Consider the following 20,934-nt stretch of genomic DNA (forward strand, 5'->3'; position numbering starts at 1 on the left):
GCAGGGGCCGATTGTGTTGTGTTGTGTGTCAATGAGATATAAACAAGCAACTACTGTTATTATAACTTGGTAGTTTTCCATCATTGAATTACTACATTCAATATTAATATTTTTATTTGTTTATGTATTTAGCAATATATTACTTTTAAACTTTTTTTTAACTACAAAGAATGAACTATATTTTTCCCTGAATTTTAGCTGCCAGGAGAATAGTTTGATCTTTACTCCCGCCAGATAACAGGTGCTTTATAATCACTCTTTGTTAGGGATGCGGTTTATCAGTGTTGGGCGTTGCCCTGTTGTTTTTCGAGGTCCTGTATTCCTGGAGGTTTATGCCATTCCTGACAGGTAAAGCAGCGGGGAAAGACGCGTGTTCCCCAGTCCAGCCATAGCAACCGTGAAGTGGGCTCCACTGCAACAAAAGGGCAACAGCGAGGAGCCTCTGTGTGGTACGTGGTCTCATTCAATGTAGTTTCCTGACTACTTTAGCCTCACGGCGTGTGGAATACAACGTTAAAGTAAGCGCGGATATTGGTAGCAGCTAAGCTAACACAGCTAGCTCACTGCAGAAGTCGCACTCCAGCATCAACTCTTCCAGTTTGACGTCTGTAACCTGTCACCGTCGCAGACGCCTCTGTTCAGCCAGCCGGACCGAAGCTGAGCGACATCTGTGCGCAAAGTGAAGCGTGTTCATAATTCTCCTCGAATTAATCACTGACATGTTTTATTGGTTTGCAGACAAGAGTCGTTTGAAGCTTGAAGGTGTGTTACCCATCAGAGGGACCAACATGACGGCCAAGTCTGGTCACATCACTGGTAAGCTTTCACTTTTACTTTAAAGACTGTGTTCATCTGCTTTGTATGGAATTGAGTCGCTAATATTTGGTTTGATCTTATTTCTCGTGAAACTTTTTGTTGTGCTTGTGTTACCATACAACTGTTAAATGTAAGATAACGGCAAGGGCATGAACTTAAGTGATATAATGGATCTGCCATGAGTAAAATTGCTCAAACCAGTTTAAGTATTCGTTTTTTCCCACTGCTACTCTATGTAAATGGAATATTGGGAAAAGACAAAGACAAGTTTTTTTTTGTAAACATCTGTTTTCACAGTGCAACTATCAAATATATCTTTCCTGCGCTTGTTTTCATGACACCCTCATGTTCCCATGAGGGTGGATACATTGGTGAGGTTCCACAGGGACTGGGTAATTATCCGCCAAGGTGTGAGCGTCTTACACTCCTTATCTCACCAAGTGTGAGACTGCGCCCTGCTTACTCCTTTGGGAAAACCGCATGAGGATAAATGCAAAGTAGAAAGGGTTAGGGATGTAGCACAGTGGCCCAACCTTTGAAAATGTACGTGTTGTTGAGGATAGACCTTCACTTGCTGTTCAGATGTGCAGGCGGAACTGGACTCTGTGGAGGAGGAGCTGGATTTGGTGGAGCTGCAGCTCAACGAGCTCCTGCAGAAGCAAGCTGAGCTGACGTCACGCAAAAACGCCCTCCTGAGCAAGTTGGAGGAAGCTTGTGACGCTGCACGTCCTTCTGCGTCCTCTTCGTCCTCAAAAGAATCCAAGGCAAATCAAGTGATGAGCAAACAGGAAATGAAAGCCTATGATGGCAAAGGTATTTTAGTATGTACTGATGAACCTTCCCGGTTTCATCCTCTATTTATGCATAAAGTGACGCCAGGTGGAGGTTTGCTGTGTGTGATAATTCTTACTAAATCATGTGGCAGATTTCTCTTGGTCAAAAGATGTGGAGCGCCACTTGAAGGAATCTTTCCATCTCTCAACATTTCGGCCACTTCAGTTGAGAGCCATAAACCTGACCATGGCAGGCAAAGATTTGTTCTTGGTGATGCCCACCGGCAGAGGAAAAAGTCTTTGCTACCAGCTTCCTGCTGCCTCCTCCAAAGGTATGGCATCGACAGACGACAGGTACAACATTCATTGATAGTGTTATCATGTTATCACATGTCTGACAGGTTTTACTCTGGTTGTGACTCCGCTGGTGTCTTTGATGGAGGATCAGATCATGTACCTGAAATCCATCAACGTGTCGGCTGAAATGTTGAATGCATCCAGCAGCAAGGTACATGGTCAGATCATGGATATTTCCTCTTTCTTTTACCCTCAGCATCAAGGCTCTGTTGCAATACTACAGCTCATAGCTGCATTGTTTTTAAAGACAACCCTCTTTTTATGCCTCACGGTTTTGTGCTGCCAGGAACAATCCAAAATGGTTATGGCTGGTATGACGGATCAAATGTCACCGTTCAAACTCTTGTATGTGACTCCTGAGAAAATTGCAAAGAGCAAGCTTCTGATGTCTCGACTGGAAAAGGCCTACAACATGAGCCTGCTGAGCCGCATTGCCGTGGACGAGGTGCACTGCTGCAGCCAGTGGGGCCACGACTTCAGGCCCGGTGAGTCAGTCCTGCAGAGCACTATTCAGAATCTCCCCTGACCTACATGGCTTTTTTTGTTTGTTTAAATTCCAGATTATAAGTTGCTGGGCATCCTGAAGAGGCAGTTCCCTAACGTGCCACTGCTGGGGCTCACCGCCACAGCAACCAGCAGCGTCCTGAAAGACTGTGAAAAGATCCTGTGTGTGAACCAAGCGGTCACGCTCACCGCCTCCTTCAACAGACACAACCTCTACTACGAGGTAGTTGCCATGACTAACACACAACACTGGCACTGAGACTTGGAGTTTTGTGTGCTCGCTGCGAGTCACATCATAATCTGCCAATGTTGTCTCTGATGAGTGCAGAAACTAATGATGTTCATCTCTTTCTTAAGGTTCGATTTAAAGACTCTGACAATGATGCATCAATAAATGACATCGCCTCCTTAATTAAGAATCGATACAAAGACCAGTCAGGTACAGTGAATCATTTTGAACATTTAGATTTTGCAAGTGTGTTCACTCACTTCTTTGTCCCGTGCAGGGATCGTGTATGTCTTCTCTCAGAAGGATGCAGAGACTGTGTCAGCTGAACTCCTGAAGAGAGACATCCAGGCATATCCCTACCACGCCAACATGATTGCCGAGGACAAGTCCAGGATTCACCGCAAATGGACTTCTGGCAAGATCCAGGTATTAGAGCTCGGCACTTCTTCCACAGATTTGGAGGCCTTTTAGTTGCCGTAATTTCCGGACTATAAGCCGCTACTTTTTTCTCGCAGTCTGAGCCCTGCATCTTATAAAGCAGCGCGGCTAATATATGGATTTTTACAGGCTGAAATAAGTATTAATAGAGCGGCTTTTTATTTACCCTTGAACCAAAATTTCGCCTGCGTGTCCACTGCTCTGTCAGCAGAGCTGATCTCCTGGAGGTCTGGAATCAAGAAGCAGCCGCTGAGACTGGCTGTGGTGTCGGAACTTTGGGCATGCGGGCGAAAACAACGCATTTTGAGGGCTTTAATGTGAATAAAAGATGTGAGACGCTGTCTCGAGGCAAAGTGCGTTCGGCTCAAAAGTGAACACAGCTTGTTTCCTCACTCTCGATGTTGGACCCCGTTTTCAAAACTGGTTTTGAAAAGCGCTTTTAAGCCGGTGCACCACTGACCTGTCCACAGTGCAGCCAGTACCACTGAACCTGCGGCTTATAGACCAGTGCAGCTTCTGTATGAACAAGATCTATTTTCCTTCTCAAATTTAGTGGGTGCGGCTAATATTCCGGTGCGCTTTATAGTCCGGAAATTACGGTAGTTAAGTCCCACGTAAATACTTGATAAAATATAAAGGGTTCCTACCCTTTGTCGGCATATGTATAAGGTTTTGCAGATAAGCTAACCTGTTTGATTATAGTGTTGTAAATTGTCATTTCAAAATGGAAAAAATGGATGTAAATTACTGATAGCGCTACCACGTATAATACACCAATTGATTTACAATCGATTAAATTCGTTGAAAATAAACCAAGTGAACAACTATTAAAACTCCTATAAATACTTAACACTAAAATACTAAGTTTAATACTGCACCTTCATTTGGTACTTCTGGTGGTAAATATATTTTTCTGAAGTTTACTCCCAGCCCAGTAGGGGGCAGTATTGCCTGATGCCGATCTCTTGCTATTCACTTGCAGGTGGTTGTAGCCACGGTGGCATTCGGGATGGGGATAGACAAAGCTGACGTCAGGTTTGTCATCCACCACACCATCAGCAAGTCCATTGAGAACTACTATCAAGAGAGCGGGCGAGCTGGTGAGTCTTTAGGAGCAAGTAGCTGGGGCATTAAAAAAATAAATCGCGTTGCAATTAAAACCTCCAAGGTTCAAATTATCAGTCGATTTATAGAAATATTTTGGATATTTACACACTTGAAAGACATTTGGTGACAATTTATTCTCACATTGCGACAAAAGGTTTTTTTATTCATGACCATGGTCAATGGAGGAAAGTGCTGCTTCTCTGCATCAAGTCTAGTCCAATATGGTTTTGGGTTTCATGCTCTTGTTCGGATGCGATTGTTTTGAATCGATCCATTTGCAGGTCGGGATGACAAACCCGCGGACTGCATCGCCTACTTCGGCTTCGCCGATATCTTCAGGATCAGCACGATGGTGGTGATGGAGAACGTGGGACAGAAGAAGCTGCTGCAGATGGTGGACTACTGCCAAAATGTGGACCGGTATGAAAGAGGTTGTGGACATCCATCAAGCAGAATTCACCAGAATGTTGTGCTGTCTGTCTGCAGGTGCCGACGTTCTCTCATGGCAGTTCATTTCGATGAAGTGTGGGACGATGAGGGATGTAACCAGATGTGCGATACTTGTCGTCATGGAAACGGTTTGTGATATTCAAGTAGTGAACACTTTTTACTATTGCTGCTTTTGGTTTTAGGTGAGTTGAAAATGCTGAATCAGCATTATCCATTCACCTGAGCCATGTTTTTGATTTTGACTTCAAGGTTATGTTAGATTTTCTCCACATTCTGGTGTGTCTGGTGATCTTATTCTTGATTTGGGTGGAAAATATTTCGGCTAAATGTCCTACCTCCCTCATCTCCAGAGTACACCAGCGTGGACATCACTCAGTATGCGCGGCAGCTGGTGGAGATTTTGGAGCTGGCGACATCGATGGATGAGAAGCTGACACCTCTGAAGCTGGTGGAGGCGTGGATGGGGAAGGGTCCCGCCAAGCGCAGGAAGATGATTCAGACCACGTCTCTGCCACGGCAACAGGTGGAGAGTGTGATCGTCCAGCTCCTGCTGAAAGAGTATCTCAAGTAAGTTTCATATCTACTTACAGTGTCTTGTTAACCATGAATGATGATGCTTGTCGATGATATAGTGATGTGTGGAAAGGAAGTGGAAGACAAGATAAAGAGGTGGAGGTTTGGAGCTGAGAAGAGGAATGGAAGTCAGACAGAAACGAGGACTGTGAATTAGAGGGGCAGGAGGGATAAGGAAGATGCAGACAAGAGAAAAAAAACTGTGTGTATATATGAGCATTTGGCCAAATGTGGAGGAGAAGAAGTGGGTGCAAGCAGCCCCCGGACCAAACTGAATACAGAACAACCAATCAGATTGCTCTGATGAACTTCAGTCCTGGAGTTGTGGAGGATCATCAAGGTCAGTTAGGTCAGAGGTGGGCAATTCAATTTCCTAGGGGGCCAGGTTATATACTGTGACCGTTGAGGAGGGCTGTCAAACCCAAAGAAAGGAGGGTAAGAGAAAATTTAAGATAAAACGATGAAATGACACTTTAAAAATGCACAGAAAATGTTGGTTGGTTGTGTTTTATTTAATTAAACCACATTCCATTTAAAGATTCTCGCTGTGTCCCATGCATTTCAACATCTGCTTTCAATTCAGATGTATTTTAATGGACAAGAAATAAATCATAAAATCATCAACGGAAAAGCCGAACAATTGAAACTGAAGCCAGTGAAACCAAACACAAGGCATCTTGTCAACAAAAGTTCAATGCATTGACACAGAGCGACCAAATTCTTCTCATGAACGCTGCCTACGCTCTCTAATGGCCCGACCCTGTCATCGATGCTTCCACGCTTACTTTTCATGCCTGCGGCTCATTCACCAGTGCTGAACTGTTCACTTGACGTGACAAACTCAAGAGTGTCAAGAAAAGGCTGAATATAAACAGGAAACTCAAATCATGAATAGTAAAATGTGGTGCAGAGTCTGTCTCACCTTGACTACTGTGTTGGAGTGATCCACCATGAGAGGTGCTTCTCTTGCCCCCCACGCCCCTTCTACTTCCTTTTAGTCTGACTCCTGGAGGTCCACATAAATACAGTCAAAGGGCCGCATTTGGCCCCCCGGGCCGCACTTTGGCCATGTCTGGGTTAGGGTGAGGTACTGTGGCGAACCCTGGTGGTAAATGCCCAATGCAGAAGCATTATTATGGCCAATTCTCTTCCAGGGAGGATTTCAGCTTCACCCCGTACACGACATACTTCTATGTGAAGGTGGGCCGCAAAGCTCCTCTGCTGAAGAGCCAGAGTCACAGTGTCAGCATGATGATGAGGAAACCTGGGACCAAAGCAGCTGCGGTGAGTGCACCTCATCTGCTGTCTCGCCTCTAATGTTCACAAGTCTGTTGTCGTCTATGCATTTTAAGAATTCGATATGATTTACTGCTTTTACCATTTTAATGGTACCATACTTACTTCATTTGCCCTGGTTGGATGTAGAAGACAAGACTGGTTTGCTGTTATTTTATTCCAGTTTATTATGACCAAATATCACATAACTTAAATTTAGTTGATTCTTTACAAATAGTGCAGGTTCATGTGTTTTTATGACATTGATGGCGTGTAGTTCTTTGGCTAGTAGCGTGCTTACTTTAGTCTGCTTTGTGCTGTATCCCATGTAATATCCGCTCTTCCATTTGCTGTGTTGTGTTTCTAATTCAAATTCTAGTGCCATTTCTTTGTGAAGCTCCTGTAACAGTTTCTTCTTCCACTCTGTGTGACGTGACTTTCCTGTGCTATGTTGATTAATGTATCAACCAAGGTAAGTGTGATAGGAATCCCTCTTAAATACTTTGATGGAAATCAGACTATTTAAGAGTTAAGTGTTTTGTGTCTGAATTTCTGTTGTTCTTTAGTCTCCTAACCTGAGAACTGTGGGTGGATTAGTGGTCGCAGATGTACCATTTAGCTCCATAGCGCCCCCGGTGGAGACAGGGAGATGACAAGACTGACTCTTACTTCTCAGAACATCAAGTGTGCTGTGATGGGACAGGAAAAACTCATGTCAAAAGAAAAAAAATATCAGGTAGCTAACCATTAGGGGTGCGGCAAAAAAGTCATTTTTTCATGACAATATTAAATATCAAAATTTCTCCCGAGTATACATAATAGTCATAATGGAGTGATCTGTTTTTGGACTGACAGAAGGCGAGCAGAGCTCAAGCGCATCTAGTGAAGGTATCAAGGATAAATTCAGAAACATGCTCGACAGAAGTTTAATATTTGAACCAAACTTTCATTTTCAAAACCAGACCAACAAGAAGTTGAGTCAAATGTAGAACTCATGGCTGGAGCCACATTCAACCCTCCTCTGATACTGGTTATTTAATCCAGCTCCAGCACAAAGTTTCACTGACAGGAGGTGTTTTTTTCACCTTGTTATTGCACATAAGGAGTGAATGATACTCATTATAAATACACATTCTGGTCCCACATCGACTTGACATTGAGATGTGCGCTCCAAAAGGTTTGGTCTCTGTCCTCCCCAACACCCCAGATCTCTCAAACCTCCCATGTAAAATCCGTCTGTCGATGACCTGCAGGTTCCAACAGTGGGCAAACCCAAAGAGGGAAAGAGATCAGGTCACAGTTCTGGATCTGCCCCTGTGACCAAGAAGGTCAAGAAAGACCACTCGTAGTGCCCACGAGGACGAGCTGACAAAGTACAGTCCCTCATTCTTCTTCCTCTGTTCATCTCCGCCTGTGCCGGCCAGGATCAGTTGGGCCTTACACGATCACAGAATAACAAAGCAGGTGTGGGCGATTACAGTGCAACCAACCCTGGCTCTCACATTGAAACTGAAGCCAGTGAAACCAAACACAAGGCATCTTGTCAACAAAACTTCAATGCATTGACACAGAGCGACCAAATTCTTCTCATGAACGCTGCCTACGCTCTCTAATGGCCCGACCCTGTCATCGATGCTTCCACGCTAACTTTTCATGCCTGCGGCTCATTCACCAGTGCTGAACTGTTCACTTGACGTGACAAACTCAAGAGTGTCAAGAAAAGGCTGAATATAAACAGGAAACTCAAATCATGAATAGTGAAATGTGGTGCAGAGTCTGTCTCTCTTGACTACTGTGTTGGAGTGATCCACCATGAGAGGTGCTTCTCTTGCCCCCCTCCTCCCTTCTTCCTTTATTGTTAGGTTTCTTGTGTTGCATTTCCTTTATTGTTTCATCCTCCTCTTATTAATGCTTGTTTTGTTTCTTCCCCGTGTAGCTTTCGTCCACCATCTTTGCTGCGTATTCCTTCATCCTCGCCGTCCTTCTTTTTTTCCACTGATCTTCTACAGCATGTTTCAGCAGGCCTCATTTATTGCCTTCTTCATCCTATCCAACTCTGTCACATTGTGTCCGTCCTCCTTTCTTTTTACTCGTTCCTTTTCTCCTCACGTTTTTTTCATCTCTTACTATCTTCTAATCATTCTAAATTTTTTCCCTCTTGAGTTTCTTCTTTTTCCTTCTGGTCTCCTGCTTCATGCACCTCCTTTATTCCTTGACATGCTGTGTTTCTGATCGACCTACCAGTCCTTCTACTTGGCCTTCCACTCTTTCTACCACTCTAACACCCAGCATTTCCTCTCTGCAGCAGTCAGGACTTTTTATTCTTCTGTGCTTTCTTTTCCTACTGCTCCTATTGCTGCTCCTCCTTTTCTTCCATCCGTTCCCTTTCACATTTTTCTAATGATGCTCTATTGTGTCTTGCTCTCCATCCAACTTTGCTCTCCTCATCCTGCACCTCCTCCACAGACAGTGTCGCTTGCCATATCCTTGGTAGAGCTTTTTATCAACAATTGGACTCCAGAAAGTACTGTGGTGTCTTGGTGAACCATTCAGCACTGCGAGTCTGTTGCATGATCCTTTTATAGTCAAAATAAACTGCTTGTGAAGCAACCCGATGTTTCCTGCTGACAAACCTCATTGTCTCATTTCTTTGTATTTTAACTTGGATTTATGTGGTCGTAGGATCCGCCGGCTGCTGGGCTCCAAGAGGAGGAAGCCGACGTGGTCTTTCTCGATGCACAACGTAAACAGATGAAAGAGCACAGCAACCTGTGGAGAAAGCAAGAACATGATTCGACCAAAGCGCCGCACGTAGTGGAGGTGGATGTGGAAATTAATATTGTAGAAAACAGAGGTGCCGATGAAGAGAGGTCGCCGCCACAGCCTGTGAAATCATGTTCAAAGAGGAAGTCCAACACTCCGCAGAGGGCGAGGAGGAAGCCCCGCCCTCCTCCTGACCAAGGCGGTGTTTCACCCACACCACCAGGTGGCAACATCATCAACACTGCTCCCAGTTCTCCGTCTTTGGGCTCCTTCATGTCCGACAGCACAGCTGAGGAACTCTGCAATCTGAGGAACTATTATAGCAAGCAGCTGCGCAGAATCAACTACATTTCCCATGAGTACCTGGGGAAGCCCGCAGAGCCAGGAGTGCTGGGTTGCATCACAGAGCCACTGAAGAGTCTCAGACTGCCCCGCAGGGTCACCATCGCCGAGACGGCCCGCAGCCTGTGGACCCGGGTCAGTGGGAGGAGGAGGCTGCTCCCTCGATGACGTCAAGCTTCTGTTTGCTGCGAAAACCTCTCTGTGCTCACAGCTGCATCATATGTTGGGTTACGTCTAAAGAACAAATCGCACTGACATTAAATCCTTTAGAAAACATCATTTGTAAGTGTTACCGTTCATAGGTGCTGTGGTTAAGTTACATTCAAAGACATTCAGAAAGTCTAAAATGTGTCTTTTGCTTTGTGTAGGATTATTACTCAAGTGAGCAAAAGAAGATTGCAAGCATTTTTGAGTTTGGATCTTGATGTTAAATTCATCAATTGCATTATTGTTGACAGTCCGTGCCACTGTTTTCACTAAGTCAACCAAATATAGTCAGTTTTTAAATCATCAGGATGGAAAGTCAAGTGAAAATAAACACAATTGCAGAATTGACTGTTCTGATCAAATAAGCAATGACTGACACCAATATATTGTGCTGCTTTTCTGCCTGTTCTACTGATGTTCTGTTTTTTTTTTCATTGACAGAAGCTAAGAAATGCTGTATTTTTCATTACGTTTTTACATTTGATAAATCATTTCTACTTCAAAAGTTTTGTTGCACTGTGATTTTTCCCGTTTCATCGGGAGCCTCCTCCCTAGTCACACTGATACTCTTCATGTCCTCATATACCGCATCCATGAACCTCATTGGTGGACTTCCTCTTTTTACCTGCTACCGTCCATCTTCAGAAAAAAAAAGAAAAAAAAGAAACTCTCCTCCCTAAGACTCTCCCCTTGTCAGGACTCCCACCTCCCAGTCTCCCATCCTCATTTTCTCCGCTCACTTCAGTAGACGAGTTGGTGGTGGATGTCTTTCTCCGCTCTCTCAAGATGAGTCAAGTCTTCACCCTTTGTCTGGTCTCTGCCATCCTCATCCTCTCATGTGAGTTTCTTTTATGATGACTCAGCACTTGTTCTCTCATGGATATTGGATTAAGAATTACCGGTAATGATGCAGGTTTTATGGTCAGTGAAGAAGCTTCACTGCGATATACAGGTGCACCACAAGCTGGAACCGAATTTGTCAAGCTGTAATTATATTGTAATAGAATAAATAATTCGGTTTTGCGGTGAACTTCATTTGAGTAACTAAAAGTAAGGGTTTGGAAAAAAGGATGAAAGATACAAGGCAAAATATTGGCTCAGCATTCTTGTGTTTTTTTGTGTATTTATGTTATTAAAAGTACCACCTTTATTAACGCAAATATTCACCTCTGATGCTTTGTGTAGCTATTTTTTTTAAACATGGCAATCCAGCAGTTAAATGAAATATGATGCATTCATTATGATGTCAAAGCAAAATACACAATAAAGTTGGTTTATTTGGTAGATTTCGTAGTTAAATGTTCATAGAGAAATGAATGAGAGAAAGTGCATCACATGAATGATTTTCTGAGTGTTCTGAAGAAAAAGGTTCCATTCATCAATGAGTCTCTTCTGCTCAGTTTCCAGTTTGGGGGAGAGCGCGGTTGTGAGAGGCGACTCTAAATCTGACCAAACACAAGGTGACGTTTTTAATCCCCCAAACCTTCCTGTCCGCTCTGGTCCTTGTGTGGCTTGTGTTTTCTGACCTCTGACCCTGTACAGGAGTGGCTCAGGCGCTTTTCATGAAAGGGCCTGATGCGTCAAACTTCTTCAAACGTCGCAGTCGCCGCTCCCCAAAATACTACGCTGAGCTCCAAGGTAACTAATTGCGAATGAGTTACTGACCCAGTGATCTGATATTGGGCCGACAGTATTTGTGCACAGTGATCCACATGAATCTACGATGAAGCCACTGTTCCACTGCTGACCAAGAGTCTGTAAATGCAGTAATTGATTCCAAAATGGCTGAATAGGAAATGAACACAGAAATGCTCCATAAACTTAACATATAACAACATTAATCAACATTAATTCATTCGGTTTATTCCTTTAATGTGAGCGGAGCTTTGAGAGTTGGGGGACATACTGGACAGGTTGCAGGTCACCGCAGGTTACAAACAGTAAAGAGACAGACAACAACTGGCACATATGGAGTAACTAAACACTGAACTGCAACTGAACACTTCATTTTCCAGCTACAAACATCAGATGGAAGTGAAAACTGACATAACAATTCATACTGTGTATGAACAGTATGAATATGAGACATTCTTTGTGACAGTCCTACTGACTTTGCGCTTTTGTTTAAGTGTTGGGTTCTAAGAAACATCACTTGAAGCGTGTACTTAATAAAGCTGATGTGAAAAAATTCAGGTTTGTACGGAACCGTTTCCACTTGACTATCAATACTCTCATTGTCTTACTGCCAACAACAACACGCAGCAGAAAATCCCTCACGCAGATGAAAACTTCCAAACATCTGCAGGACACTTATTAGAGCCGGAATTATCCAGGGAAAGGAATGAAGACCAAAGAGACGTCTGTTTTCTTGGTTTAGCCCTTAAAACAAAGCCATACCTGAGTTGACATTGTCTGTGTTCGTGTACTGCTAGTCTGTCCCAGCTACCTGGGGTGGAGAGCACAAAGATCGACAACCATTGACGCATGTACACTGTTGCCACTACGTTGCGGGAGGAAACCAGAGTTCTTGAAGGAACGGCACAGTGAGAACATATAAACTCAAACTCCTACTTATGTCTCCAACTGGACGCCAGGAAGACACTGCCATTCTGCCGATGATTGTATTGTATAAATAAAATTTTTTAATGAAAGTTAATGTGATACAGGAACGAAGGAACATGATTTCCATTTTGTTTATAACCAAATGAATAATTAAAATGTCTGTTAATGAACATTACTCATTCAGTCTGCGCAGAAGAGGTGTGGTGGAAACCTCCTCTTATTTTTCCCCACAAAAACCTGGAACCCAAAACTGTGGCCCTGCTTGTTATGTGACCTCTGACCATAAATGGTGCGAATCTTAGCTGAAGACGACGGTTGTCACGCTCTTCTGCAGCCGAGCAGCAGGTGAAGCGGGCGCACAGCGAGCGGCTGAGGGAGTTCAACGAGGAACAACTGGATGAGTACGAGATTTTTGCCGAAGAGGAACGTGATGGTGAGGTTGACTCGTTCAGGAGAAACCAAATGCACTAGTTCAATACCCCTCCTGCCTCCACAGAGCAAAACGAGAGAACCAGGGAGAGGAACGAACAGTACCGGGAGTTTCACTACGACGGCCTTCAACCTCGCTATTACTGGTTCCACTGAGCATGCTCAGGAGCGTCCAGGAACACGTGGCACCACCTGCCTGTCTAAATACACGGCATCATTCCGCCACGCTCATTTTCCTGGTATATACGCTCCATTCCACTGACACATCTTCAAGGTCGTACTTCTTACTTCAATAAAGCTGGCCTTCAAGTCTGAGTCCTGTTTTAAATCAGCACTGTCTGGTATCTGAAGTATTTCAAGTGGAAGAGTGGAATATCAGCGTGCTGCAGAAGTCATCAGGCTGAAGCGAAGCCCAAATTCCAGGCTGGAAATCTTAGAAGCAGGGCGGAGGGTGGGAAGGCGGCAGGAGAAACAGGAAGATGGAGAATGAATGTGAGTAATAATAAAGAAAGGGATCCTTGAAACTGATCATTTCCACACTTTCAAATCCTGCTGCAGCACTGAAATCCAAGGCCATGCTGGTCCTGAGAGGCACTCTGTTTAGTCAGTACCGACACACGACGGCTAAAAAAGGCAATATTTGATCTGAATGTGATGCCAAGACTTTCCTTCCCATGTGCATTCACACAAAACCGTTTTGCTTCAAGAAGGGGTTCTTAACCTTATTGATCTCTGGCCCCACCTTTCCCAGAACAAATGGGCCCGGGGTCCATTGAATAGAACTGATTCTTGCCATATGGTTGGACTTTTTTTTTGGCATTGAAAAGTCCAACCAGCAGCAGAACCAGGTGCAAGTCATATTCATTAAATTTACTAAACAAAAACAAAAAAAAAAAAAAAACACTGGATGCAAACTGTTGAGAAATTTGGAAAAACTGAATAAAATTCTGATATATTATAAAATAAAAATATATTTTATTTAAACTCTAAAGAAGATATAAAGTGATGTGTAAATGAAAGTATCACCATAAAATGTTAATTTTCAAAACTACTTCAACAGGTGCTTACTTGAACAGTTTTTACTGTTGGGTTGGCGTCATCATTTTCTTTATCATTTTTTTAGGAACTTCTTCATAGTTGTTAACTATCACAGATTTGCAGCTGTCAAGTCAATTCAGTGACACACTTCTGCCGCCATAGGTGGCATACAAAACTAAAAAACGTTTAGCGGCCCTCTAGGAGGCGCTCGCGGCCCAACAATGGGCCCTGGCCCTATGGTTAAGAAGCACTGGCTTGAAGCACAGGAGTGGAATGAGCACTTCAACCCGTCACCAACATCACACACCATTTCTCACTGGTAAATAAAGTCACATTTTCAGTAAAGAAAAAATAAATAAATAAATAAAATCACATCTACCGCTACTTAGATGCTTTTTAACCAATGGCAAGGACCAGTCACGGATTTGCTGCGTTTTGAGGTGCTGTTCTCATCCAACACAACGACAGAAGGACTTTAAATGTTCCACATTATTGCTTTAATCAGATACCACATGTACAACTCATGCTCAGTAAGACCATAAAAACATTAAAACTCTTTAAAAAGGTGTTTAAATAAAGACAATGATCACATGACTCAAGCCTCTAACTCTACATCATGCTGTTGAGGAACCTGCCGTGCTCTTCCCCTCGCGGCAGTAGCAGCTCGCCGCCAATCTTTGGTCCCGCCTTTTCCTGATGCAACACAAAAAAAAAAAAGTTTTATTGGGGTTGTCTACGTAACGTCAGAAGGATGTGCGACGGATTGACATAATAAAAAGAAAAAAGTACCTTCAACATTCCATCTCGCTCCCATTTAAACAGCCCACAGTTGCTGTAAACGTGAACACAACATGTAAGCAGGGTTTCAGACGTCACATTTGGATGCAGACAAGGTGAATAACATAAAGTTTGGAAGAAGACTACACTGTACAATAATGAGGGGGAAAGTGTCTCGTGATTTCTCTACAGTGAATAGGAACGGAATTTGTGGAGAATTAAAACAAATGGCGATGAAGAAGAGGAAGCAAACCAAAAAGGTTCATCAAAATAAAATTCCAGAGCTCTGCAGTCTCACCTGCAGTGTTTGTGTGGAAGTCTGTCCAGAGCAATAGCTCTTTGTCCACAGGGACATTTGAAGAAGCGCTTGACTGCGTCGTGCCAGCGCAGGTCATGGTTCTCGTGCACGCAGCGGTCCGCCGGCTTGAAGTAAGTGTAGCTGCACTGAAGTTGGAGGGACACAGTTCACACTGCTAACATCCTACGACAGCAAAGACTGTTGATTTCGGGATGAAACCTACCTTCTTACAGGTGACTGCACGGCACTTCATCTCCCTGATCCCCTTCATCTTCTCCTCCATCTGCTCCTTCTTCACCAGAGCGTCAAAGTAGCGCTCCTGTAGCTGATACTCCGCCTGCGACATTTGGAACAAGTTATAATAGCATAAGTCTGTGAGACCCGGTGTCACTTGTGCAGGTTCTGAATCTTGATTTTCTCCTTCCAGCCACATTCAACTCTATCAAACGCTTGAAACTGGCCAGGCAGCCGACTCTGGACATGCCTCAGGTCAGTTTAAAACCCCCAGGTAAACAGCCATGCGTCTCACCGCCTGTAGTACGAGTCCATGTCGAGATTTAGCATTTAGAATCTTCTGGAACTCCTCAGACTGAACGTAGTCCAGTTCCCTCTTCTTCTTCTGGGCCGGCTCATCCTCAGTGGTGGACGACTCACCTGCACAGGCAAGACGAAGCACGTCACATCATTTGTCTTCAGAAAATACAAGTTTACCACGTGTGGTTAATAAATGTGTACTTTGATAATGAAGCAAAGAGCAGGGACATTATAACCACAAGGATTAGTTTGTAATAAATTTAGTAGTCAATTGTAGCCATGAAATATAAAATGTATTTTGCCTTTTTTCTTTCAAATCAAAACTATAATAATTGAGTGGGTAAATATTATTTTTTAAAATGTAATAATACTGGTGTTCTTCTCAAAATAATTCATTATTTTTTTTAGTTTCAGCCACAATGGCAGTTGAAAAATGCAGTAGTAAGAAGACATTGGTTTCTCTGACCCGTGGGTGAGGTGAGACTCTTCTCCACTCTGGCGTTGATCTCACTGCTGTTGCCCCTCTTCCTCTTCACAGAGTTAGGATCCTCCTTCTGCAGCCCCGACCCTTTCGCCCTCAGCTTCTTCAGTGCAGCCAATTTGGCGGCAGAGAGGCTGAGAGCACTGACCGGCGGTGCTGACGGTGGACTGCCATCGAAGAAGAGGATGTCCTCTCCCTCGGCGAAGCCTCGGCCCAGGGTTGGCGTGCTGGGTGTTCCCGGGCTGCAGGTGGACCTGGGAACCTCTGAGGCAGCTTTTGGGGACATTAAGGAAGGCGAGGGAGAGTTCTGTTGCGCCCTCTTCTGGATCTCCTCCATCCTCTTCTTGCGGCCATCGAGAAGTTGCCGCTGTCTCTGTTTCTGCTGCTTCAGAAGGTCTGACGCGGATATGGACTGAACAGAAGAGCCAGCTGCATCTGCCGAGACTAGAAACACAGTTTTTAAATGATAAACAAAAATGATTTAGGCCTTACAAAGGGTTCAACAATGGTGCCATGAAAGTAAATAACTAGCTCGGTGAGAGCTGCTATTACTAGACACAGATCCTTTATAACATAATACAATAGATTCAATGCATGAATCACTAGCATTGCAAAGATAAATTAGTTTAGCAGTGAGTAGCACGACACTGCTTGCACAACAGAACTGATGCTAAGACACTGAGCGTTTCAATAGCTGCAGTGGTCAAATGTAGTTTCTGGCGTGAACGATGACAAACAAGTGTACCAGCTGGTTTCTCTTGAGTCAGGTGTTTCTTCAGCTGCAGGGCTCCGGGTGTGGGCATGGACATCAGGCTCTTGAACTCCTTTGAGCAGCCAGACACTTCTCCAGACTGCAGGGCTGCAGAACACAAGAGAATAACTGCTGAAAACAATGGCTCATGTCGACAGACAGACACAAACACGAGGGCAAATTCCATAAACTGTTATATTAGTGACAATTTAATGAAGAGAAACACGTACAGCTACATCATATTAATATCTTAAAAAACATGACTTAAGAGCCATAGAGGGACATCTTCTTCATCTATCCTTTCCACCGATTGTGGACACATAGATCTTTATTTGGGCTAACTTTAGTGTATACACTGCAACAATAAATCAGGATGATGGCTATATTCAAGTTTTTATATCACCTGATTTAAACTAAAGCTCTTTTAATGTCTTGAAAATATTTGTATCAGAATTTCAATTTCATAAGAATTTCAAGTCCATTCAGAGTAGTGGAAACCCTGACCATTGTGTTGTGAAAAACCTCCCTGAACAAAAGCAAACAGATGCTTTTGTTTGCTTTTGTTCAGGGATTCCTCCATGTTTGTTGTTGTTGATATCATCCGAGCTGCCATGTGTCTTGTGCATCAGTGTGATCAGTGGACCAGGAACTTCTGCACTTACAAAGGTTCCCTGTTGTCTGGAGAGCAAAGTGTTAAATTAAACGACATTACATTTTGTTGTAATTAATTAATCCCACCACTAAAAAAAGGGCAACGACTGGGAGGGTGTTTGAGTGGAACAAAGCAACAATAGCAATAAGACAGCAGAGTGAAAGACGTGTGCAGTTGGGGATGGAAAAAAAAAATAAAAAGTGAATAACTCCAATGCGAAGAAAGGCTGGACAAGTCTGTGGGTCAGCATCTCACCAAGCCTCTTGGCCTGATCGACAAGTTTAGCAGAGCCCTTCACGAACAGTGTGTCCAGAGTCTTCTGTTTACTGGGCTTGGAAGCCGATCTGTAAGAGAAAAGCCAGTTTCAGTTTCCATCCGATCCTTCACGACTTCTGTTGTTAGAATTCATGACTCACAGTGAGGCTGCGCAGGAGGCCGAGGACACGCCGCCATAGTAGAATCCGTCCTGACAGAGCCGCTCCCTCAGACCGCCACCTTTGCCTTTCAACTTATTTGGTGCCTTTCCTGAGTAGGACGACTGCAGCTCAGCTCGTTTGGAGCTCATCTTCTTGTACTGGGCCTTGACATGATACTGACAATACTGGCAGTCGTACTGCACAGACAAACAGACACGGTTGTCAGTATGACAGATTTTAATTTTACAATGAGGTGAGGAGGGACCCACCAGGTTGACGATCTGAGAGCATGGTTCCCCGTTCTTCTTCGCAGCTTTGCAGGTGCCAAAGTCCTCAGCTTCACCCATGAGCAAGACCTTCTGAGGGTGGTCAACCGTCAGGCTCACCTTATTATTCAACCAAAACATATTTCAGACAACAAGTTGCATTACATTACATTACAGTATTTGAGCTGCAAATAGCAATGTTGCGGCCACTCACCCCATCGTACCCCTCCTTCTGCTTCATGGGATTTGGGTTGAGGATTCCGATGACTGTCCCAGTTTCAGTTTTCCAGTGTTCCTTGTGAACTTCTCCAAACAGTAGCAAGGACACGTAGACCTCAAGATTGTGGAGGTCATTCAGCTTCCATATGCTAAAGGTTTTACCCTGCAGGAAATAGTTCGAGACTTCACAAAAATGAGCACCAGAGTTACAGTTTGCTGGCTAGTAAATGATGCTTTCACTGAACTATCGGTTTGAGAATTTACGTTAATTCATTCATTTATTTATTTATTTATTTTTATGTTTGTGGATGGATCTTGACTTGAATGAATTAAAAATGAAACCAATGAGTTAAGACACTATGCAGAGTTAAACGATCATACATGAACACAAGTACGCTAACCATCTCAAGTTGATCCTGACACTCACAGAAAATCCTGACAACGCACATGTGAACAAAGAAACAGACATATTTGTAAGAATATGAACACATACTCGCACACAAGCTGTAAACATACATATGAACACACACACTGACCACACAAAAGCAACATAGATGTCAGTATATACACTATCCCACTTGTCTTCACACCAACACAAAAGCATACATGCTGGCACAAAGAAGACTCACAAGAATAAACATACATCCACAACAACAAAAACACCTGAATGCAAACAGCGCAGAAAACAGAAGCAAAAACCACCTGGTATGTGTCTCCCACTAGTGGCAAGTTTAGGTATTGACTCGAATTTGTTTACTCACACTGCTGTTGCTCTGTGGTGTCGCTTTGTTCACCAGCACCGCGAACGTCACCCAGTCACTGTCCTCCAGCTTTTCTCGAGCCAAGCGCTCAGGAAGCTCCGACAGGCGGATCAGACGGCGATTGGCCATCTTGCAGTCCATGTCAATGGAGGAGACGCGAGGTTTTCTGAGGAAAATAAATACAGGAAAATAAAATGAATTTGATTTAAAGAGTTTCATGGACCCGTAAGGTGATTCAAACTGACCGGAGCCGCAGCCTGGAGTATTTTTCAACAGCCATGTCTTTTGGCAGAGGTGGGAGTGACACGGGTTTAGGCTGGCTGAGTCTGGACTGACTGGCTGTGGGGGAGCGTTGAGGGTTTACGGCTTTACTTTCTACAGGCTGGAAGGAGCTGCTCAGCTTGATCTCCACCAGTGGACCCCTGCCTTCTGCTTGGCATATGCAAAAAGTGTGAATTAATTGCATTGATAAGAACATGTCAACAAAACAGCTGTTTACCCGGCGAACTAGAAGCTTTGGGCTGGTGGGCGACTCTGGCTTTGGATTTGACATTGTCAGCGTTATTCAGCTGGGCAAAGAAGTCAGGGGACTCTTGGAGCTTTGAGGTTCCTGCTACTGGAGTGGGTGGTGATGTCACTGGTGAGAGAGGAACATGACCATCTTATGAAATGATCAGCAAACCCAGGAGTAAACAAGCATTTGACAGGATCATCCATCAGGATGAAATTACATGTCAGTTTCTTGGTCTTGGATGCCGATTTGACAGAAGAAACGTTGGATGCAGGTTTTCTTGAGGGGGTTGGTTTGGGAGCAGGTGACGTCACGGTGGCGGAGGAAACCTTCTGACTAGCCTCCAGCTGCTGCTGCAGCTGTTGCATCTTCTCCTGCATTCGCCTCAACTCCTCTAGAGGACAAGGGTGAAAAGTGAAGACTGACTGCGACGGGCACTGCTGCACTAAATTGTGTCACCCTACCTTGTAAGTCATCTCTGGACTTGTTCAGACTGTCACCAGGTTTGCTTGTATTTTCCGTTTCTTTTATCACGGTTTCTTGTTTTATGTCATCATCGCCATCATCTCCAAAGAGATCAGAAGCAGCTTCATCTGACTTCTGTTTATCCTCTTCAGGATCCTCCTTGTATTCTTCACCATCGTCCTCCTCATCAAACAGGTCATTCAAATCATCCACTTGCTGTTGTTCTTCCTGCTCTTCACATCCGCCTTCACTCTCAGCCAGTAAGGCTGTCAAAATGTCCAGATCGTCCTCACCTGGACAGAATGGCATTTAAAATACAGCAAATTATGACGATTGTAAAAACTCATTTGAATTCAGCCAAAAATGGCCAAAACACTACATGGATAGGATAGGATCACTGCATGATAGGATCCATTTGTCCCACCAACAATCTGATACTGTGGTTACATAAATAAAAATGATGAAAAAAGGAAAACACGATAGCTGAACTTACCATCCATCTTAAAGACGTCCGATGGCCCAACTGAAATGCAGAGACAGACGAATTGTCAGTCACAACAAAAAGAAGTTACTTTTGTTTTTAACCAAACAAAAGCTAAACCGGGAAATTGATTGAACAGACTGTCTACGATGAAGACGTGACAAAGCAGTTGAAGGGTCTTTGAAACGAATGACTGTAAGACAAAAAATATATACTGCACTGAATACGTGGACCATTTGGACTTACCTAAATTCTGCGTTAAAAATCTACCACGCGATTTCAATTCAGTGTTTTTACAGCAACACAACCTAGTTATTCCAACGTTACGACGTTTAATTTAAAGCTTTACGGCTAAGATCATGGTACATTAAAACAATACTTATGCAGTCTGTATCCTCCGATGCGTACGCGGGAGACAATCCAAGTTGGCGCTAAACAGAGGACCCCGTCGTGTTTACA

General features: G+C 43.8%; 3 protein-coding genes across 6 annotated transcripts; 2 read left to right on the top strand and 1 right to left on the bottom strand.

Moving 5' to 3' along the window:
• Positions 1-236: 236 nt before the first annotated feature.
• On the top strand, positions 237-10,299 carry recql (RecQ helicase-like). 3 transcript variants are annotated; one of them, XM_053864020.1, is made up of 16 exons: positions 238-449; positions 739-816; positions 1,399-1,629; positions 1,742-1,921; positions 1,991-2,097; positions 2,233-2,431; positions 2,507-2,673; positions 2,808-2,889; positions 2,957-3,105; positions 4,100-4,217; positions 4,506-4,644; positions 4,711-4,802; positions 5,025-5,241; positions 6,402-6,531; positions 7,776-7,895; positions 9,205-9,353. In XM_053864020.1, the coding sequence occupies exons 2-15, from the start codon at positions 789-791 to the stop codon at positions 7,869-7,871; spliced, it is 1,935 nt and encodes a 644-aa protein (XP_053719995.1). In that variant the 5' UTR covers positions 238-449; positions 739-788; the 3' UTR covers positions 7,872-7,895; positions 9,205-9,353. The 3 variants fall into 3 exon arrangements, with proteins under 3 accessions (XP_053719993.1, XP_053719995.1, XP_053719994.1); XM_053864018.1 differs by lacking the exon at positions 7,776-7,895 and having other exon boundaries at positions 237-449; positions 9,205-10,299; XM_053864019.1 differs by lacking the exons at positions 238-449; positions 7,776-7,895 and adding an exon at positions 530-670 and having other exon boundaries at positions 9,205-10,299.
• Positions 10,300-10,579: 280 nt separating this feature from the next.
• ucmaa (upper zone of growth plate and cartilage matrix associated a) lies at positions 10,580-13,104 on the top strand. The gene is made up of 5 exons (XM_053864021.1): positions 10,580-10,672; positions 11,235-11,294; positions 11,377-11,472; positions 12,731-12,829; positions 12,893-13,104. Exons 1-5 carry the CDS (start codon positions 10,621-10,623, stop codon positions 12,979-12,981), a joined length of 396 nt encoding a protein of 131 aa, XP_053719996.1. The 5' UTR covers positions 10,580-10,620; the 3' UTR covers positions 12,982-13,104.
• A 1,249-nt stretch (positions 13,105-14,353) lies between these two features.
• On the bottom strand, positions 14,354-20,894 carry mcm10 (minichromosome maintenance 10 replication initiation factor). 2 transcript variants are annotated; one of them, XM_053862965.1, is made up of 18 exons: positions 20,855-20,894; positions 20,488-20,517; positions 19,994-20,287; positions 19,750-19,923; positions 19,518-19,655; positions 19,264-19,447; positions 19,019-19,184; positions 18,253-18,420; positions 18,042-18,158; positions 17,773-17,969; positions 17,612-17,700; positions 16,699-16,812; positions 15,939-16,397; positions 15,468-15,592; positions 15,162-15,275; positions 14,939-15,084; positions 14,653-14,695; positions 14,354-14,556 (listed from the first exon to the last, which is right to left on the bottom strand). In XM_053862965.1, exons 2-18 carry the CDS (start codon positions 20,492-20,494, stop codon positions 14,473-14,475), a joined length of 2,619 nt encoding a protein of 872 aa, XP_053718940.1. In that variant the 5' UTR covers positions 20,495-20,517; positions 20,855-20,894; the 3' UTR covers positions 14,354-14,472. The 2 variants fall into 2 exon arrangements, with proteins under 2 accessions (XP_053718940.1, XP_053718942.1); XM_053862967.1 differs by having other exon boundaries at positions 20,722-20,870.
• Positions 20,895-20,934: the final 40 nt, after the last annotated feature.

The sequence above is a fragment of the Synchiropus splendidus genome, chromosome 4, assembly GCF_027744825.2.
Source record: "Synchiropus splendidus isolate RoL2022-P1 chromosome 4, RoL_Sspl_1.0, whole genome shotgun sequence".
Lineage (NCBI taxonomy): Eukaryota > Metazoa > Chordata > Actinopteri > Syngnathiformes > Callionymidae > Synchiropus > Synchiropus splendidus.

Coding starts and splice junctions, on each gene's coding strand:
- recql (XM_053864018.1), top strand. CDS start 789: ATGACGGCCAAGTCTGGTCACATCACTG. Junction 1,630..1,741: donor GAAAGCCTATGATGGCAAAG/GTATTTTAGTAT, acceptor ATCATGTGGCAG/ATTTCTCTTGGTCAAAAGAT. Junction 2,890..2,956: donor TCGATACAAAGACCAGTCAG/GTACAGTGAATC, acceptor TGTCCCGTGCAG/GGATCGTGTATGTCTTCTCT.
- mcm10 (XM_053862965.1), bottom strand. Junction 19,185..19,263: donor TACTCCAGGCTGCGGCTCCG/GTCAGTTTGAAT, acceptor TATTTTCCTCAG/AAAACCTCGCGTCTCCTCCA. Junction 14,557..14,652: donor AGCGAGATGGAATGTTGAAG/GTACTTTTTTCT, acceptor GTGTTGCATCAG/GAAAAGGCGGGACCAAAGAT.
- ucmaa (XM_053864021.1), top strand. CDS start 10,621: ATGAGTCAAGTCTTCACCCTTTGTCTGGTCTCTGCCATCCTCATCCTC. Junction 11,295..11,376: donor TAAATCTGACCAAACACAAG/GTGACGTTTTTA, acceptor GACCCTGTACAG/GAGTGGCTCAGGCGCTTTTC. Junction 11,473..12,730: donor ATACTACGCTGAGCTCCAAG/GTAACTAATTGC, acceptor GCTCTTCTGCAG/CCGAGCAGCAGGTGAAGCGG.